Source organism: Odontomachus brunneus, unplaced genomic scaffold (genome assembly GCF_010583005.1).
Source record: "Odontomachus brunneus isolate Ranch 3 - 2012 unplaced genomic scaffold, Obru_v1 Obru_scaffold_007, whole genome shotgun sequence".
Taxonomy (NCBI): domain Eukaryota; kingdom Metazoa; phylum Arthropoda; class Insecta; order Hymenoptera; family Formicidae; genus Odontomachus; species Odontomachus brunneus.
This window is the reverse complement of record NW_022639457.1, coordinates 2,884,214-2,889,115: the sequence shown is the minus strand read 5'-3', so window position 1 is coordinate 2,889,115 and position 4,902 is coordinate 2,884,214. Positions and strand designations below refer to the sequence as shown.

At 41.4% G+C, this 4,902-nt stretch overlaps 1 protein-coding gene across 1 annotated transcript in view; it reads right to left on the bottom strand.

Annotated features, from left to right (window-relative positions):
• The window catches only part of LOC116854030 (fibrillin-2-like), a 79,646-nt gene that overhangs the window by 23,186 nt on the left and 51,558 nt on the right, over nt 1-4,902 (bottom strand). The window contains exons 15-16 of the mRNA XM_032835495.1: nt 1,744-1,858; nt 516-652 (exon numbers count right to left, since the gene is read on the bottom strand). Coding sequence (XP_032691386.1) covers nt 516-652; nt 1,744-1,858 — 252 coding nt within the window. The remainder of the gene's footprint in view (nt 1-515; nt 653-1,743; nt 1,859-4,902) is intronic.

Below are 4,902 nucleotides of genomic sequence, written 5' to 3'. Positions count from 1 at the left end.
TCTATATATATATATATATATATATATATATATATATATATATATATATATATATATATATATATATATGTTGGATAGGAAAAAAAGGGAGAGGGAGAGGGAGAGAAAGAGAGAGAGAGAGAGAAAGATGCAACGGTATAAAAGTTCACTTTACGGGTTCATAAATTCATAATGTACGTAATCGAGTATCGGTTTTGCAAGCGCGGAAATCGAACTGACGTCGGGCAAGTCGCGACTCCCAGACTTCGACGTGCGTCTCCATCGCGACGCAAACTTCCATCCGACTTAAACTCAAGCCCTCAGATATTTATCTTTCGGGGGTGCACTTTGCGGAATTTTCAAAAACACAGCGATACTCGTTACCGGCCCGGCTGTGCTGGTTCCTCTCATAACGCGGCCGTCGTCGTTATCGTCCTGCCCGATAATGTTTACCCGGGGGAGGGTAAAAGGAGCACGCGCTTTTCCCTCCGGCAAATGGATTTTACTCCTCATTTCTTTTCCACGCGAGGACTTACCTCGGACTCTTATCACGATTCTACAGGTGCTGGTGTAATTAGAGACCGGCGACCAAGCCGTGAAGGTAACGATCGTCGTGCCCGGCGGCAGATCCGCTTGCAATTGCTTCGCCCACGGGGGTGAGGCGTGTACGTATCTGAAAAGGAAAAAGGAAGGGACGCAACAAGAAAAAATTACATGAGAGTTTAACGACAGTGATGCAACACGAGTAACGCGAGTGTGCGAGCAAGGCCGTGTTTAACCCTCGCGATAATTAACTCTCTACTACTTCACTGCGACTCTGAAATCATAATCCAGTCTCATCATTATTTATTTCCAATACGAATGTTATTTCTGCCTTGACTGATGCGAGAGTCACAATATAGCTGCCTTTTTTAGTATATTCACAGCAATAATAACTGTCCAACGTGAGTCACAAAGTTATTTTGGGAGAATAAAAAATTGGAAAAGTAAAATTTCACCTCTCTCTCTCATTATATGTGTCGAGTACTTTAGTTTTAAACATCCCATGTATATGAAAAATTTTTTAAATACGAGAAATTAATTTGGGCAATAGAGAGTTAAGCGCGCTCAGAGGGTGGACTCATCGGACACTCCCGTTGTATGTTCGCGAGACTGCGGAATGAATCCCGCATAGAAAATACTTTAGGATCTAATTGGGATCCAGTCTGATTTCCCACAATAATCATGGATTCTAGATGAGAAATCTTTCCAGATTCTGCCCAGAAGTGTAATGTTTTAAACATGAGAATTCAAGTAGGAAACCCAGACAGATCCCGTTTGGTCATACCTAACGTTTCCCCAAAGATATTTTTTGGTTTACATCAATGAAACTGATGCAGAAGGCACTTGAACAAGCTCGAGTTTTATAAATATTTCTGAGAGAAGAATGGGATTCCCAATTGATATCGTAGTGGGATAATCTATTTCGGAACAAAGTTGGGCATTCTGATTGGAAGCTAACTTGTATTTGGGAATATACTAAGAGATTTCTATGCGAGATGTGACGTTTCTAAAATAAAGCGTGTCTAAAGAGAAGGAGAGACGACAACGACGAATTTTACAAGCGTACCATAATATGAGCGCAAAATGTTATAGACTGTCCGACAATCAAACTCTCTAGAGCCGATCGTTCGTGCCGTTTTACAACGTATGAACGAACGTGTGTATGTGTGTGTGTGTGTGTGTGTATGTGTGTGCGCGTTTACGCGCGCACTCTCTCCTTACCTCCACCAGTTCATGTTGGACTTCGGTTGCGGGAACGTTACACGTATCGTATTTTGCCTAGCCGGTAGTTCGACGTCCATATCCTGGGGGCAGCTCACGAACGGTCGTGGCATGTCTACGGCGATAAAGTCGATTGTTAAATTCCCGATACAGCCCAATTCCCGTGGCCGTAGCCCGATAAGAAATTGCGTTGCGCGCAATTCCCCCCGACTGTCCCCCGCCCCCGTCATCGCGTCGTCGTACTCACATACTCCTAAGGAACGTTCTTTCGCGCTCCGGGAAAATATTACGTCGCGCGCAAAAATGCCTCCGTCTGGCGTGTTCGCTCTTCAAGTGTGCATGCAGGTGTGCATGCAGGTGTGCATGCATGTGTGTGTGCGCGTGCGTGCGTGCGTGCGTATGACGTGCAAGAACGTTTCCACGAAAAAGCTCCCGACATGGAATTTAAGCACGAATTCTCGACCGTTCGCAAATCGATCCTCTTATTAACCCTTTGCGGCATGATGGGTCGCTCAGCGACCCGCCTTTTCCCGCTCAGTTTTTAATTATTCCAACGGTATTTTCTGACGTGAAGTATCGGCTTTTTTGTGTTTTGGTGCTGCCTCTGGTACATGAACGAATGTAAGAAAAAAACTAGGCAAACGTAAATTTTTCTTTACACGATCACTGTAAATAATCAAATAAAGTATTTCTATTAAATTATTCTACTAAACTAATATCAAAACTAATATCTAAAATTTAGGCATTCTTTTAGGACAAGTATTCTCCAAAATTTTGGATTTTTTCGCCGCTCCGTTTTTCATTTTAATGATTTGAAAAATATGGAAAAATCAGTATTTTCTGTTGTAAATTTAAAGTAGTTTGAATATCTCTTGTAATAATGTTTTGGTGATTTTTTGGGTTCTAATCTGGATATCGGTTATATATCTTTTCTCTCAGCGTAAACTCGTGAAAAGTGAAAAGTTTCGCATGAAAATTTTCACATTTTCATTGTTCGAGAAGTTACACAATCGTAAAAGTTGTCGAGTTCACGTGAAACTTTTTGCTTTTCATATTTTTAAGAAAAAGTTACGTGGTTGTTATCCTGAAACCAGAATATTCAAATTCTTTGAAATCCAAGATGGTAGAACCGGTATGAAGCAGAATGAAGTTAGAAATTCTGACCTTTGATTCGTAATCAGCGACCCGAAAAATTCCCGAGTACAAAGTCCCGGAGAACTGGGTCTCAATACAAAAATTTGTGACACAAAGGGTTAACTGCGATGCTCGCAGATGACACGACGGGACGATCGTTGAAATTAAGCCCCGGCGTTGTGCGGTCTCCCCTTTTCGCGAAATCCCGTTGGAATTAAGCGCTCCCGCATAGAAAATACTTTAGGATCTAATTGGAATCTCCGGCTCGATTTCCCACAATAATCGTAGGTTTTAGATGGGAAATCTATGTAGGTTAGAAACGTAATGCTTTAAATATACGAATTTAAATGAAAAATCCAGACAGATTCTATTTGGTCATCTCCAACGTTTTCCCAAAATTGTTTTCTGATTTACATTTTTTAAACTAAGATTGAGCAAGATATATGAAACTATTCTGAATACTTACTAGTTACAAATATATATACACACATACTTATAAAGAGGAAGTATTCAAAGTATTTGAAATATTTTTCCCGAAAAATTCATATAAAATAAAAGAATATAGTTAAAATGAAACAATATTAATTTTCAATATTAATTTTCCAATAGAAATATTATATTTTTATTTTAGTAAAATGAATTTTTTAGTAAAAAACCTAAGTCAAATATATATATATGTGTGTGTGTGTGTGTGTGTGTGTATATGTATATATTTTACGTATATTTTTGAAAGACAAAAATATTTATATTATTTTACGTTTTAACATGGAACAATGTAAATCAGAGAAAATATTTATGTTGTTTTTATTGTGCATTAATAAAATACTGCAGAAAATACTTAAAAAAGCTCGAGTTTCCTTAATATTTCTGTTCTAGACAGACATGTTTGAAAAAGAATAGAATTCCCAATTGGTATCGTAGTGAGATAATCTATTTTGGGGCAAGAATGGGATTCCCAATTGGTATCATAGTAGGATAATTTGTTTTGGGACAAAGTTGGGCATTCTGATTGGAATCTAACTAGCCTTTGGGAGAATGCTAAGAAATTTCTATGCGGGTCGCGCATGAAGCGACCGAGTGGTTCGCACAATACCGATTTCGGGAGCGATTCCATATAAGATCCGCGTCATCAAAAAGGGATGCTTCGCGACGGAAGCTGACTTAAATACCCCGTTTGAGGAGTTTATCTCCCGGGCATTAGCGGACGCGCGCGCGGCCGCAAAAACTTGAAACGGCCACGGCGAGCGCGGAATCAAAATCTCCTTTTCATTAAACGAAACAATTAGCGCTACGGAGAAGAACCACGAAAATGCGCGCCCAGCTGAAAAAGCGGAAGCGAAAGGGTGGAGAACGAAACAGGGAGCGAAAAGAGCGGCACGTAAAAAGCCGTCGGCCCGAGTAAGCTCGTTAAGGGGCGGCGTTAACGTATGATCTCGTTAGCAGGCAGCCTCTCTCTACACACAGGAACTTTGTAATATTAAAAGCCGCTCCGACCGGCATGACTAATTTAACTGCGCCTGAGAATTTCCGCACACGGATAATTTGTCCCGGTCGCGCGGCGATATTTCAAGTTCGATCGCGCGTACCTTTCGCTCATGTAAATTAGGAAAGAAACGAGCGACGTAGCGGGAATTGAAAGAAAATTCCGCAGTGAACGTACTTTGCTCTTTCTTCCCTCTTTCACTCTCTCTCTCTCTCTCTCTCTCTCTCTCTCTCTCCCTCTCTCTCTCTCTCTCTCTCTCTCTCTCTCTCTCTCTCTCTCTTACCTAAGTCCTGACTAACGTTTTCCTAAGAGGAGCATGGCGGAAGAGTCGCCGTTGAAAAAACGTTGCGGGCACGTCGGTTCCGCTGAAACGGCCGGAAAGAGATCTCGCGAACGGTCGCGTCACAGTGGCGGCCGATAAATTTTTAATTGCAGCAATTACTTAAACTTTAAATTATTCCAGCCGTAACTCTCTCTTTCTCGTTACGAGACAAGCCGCAAGACTGCGGACAAGAGGAAGAGGGGGGGGGGGGGGAGGGGCG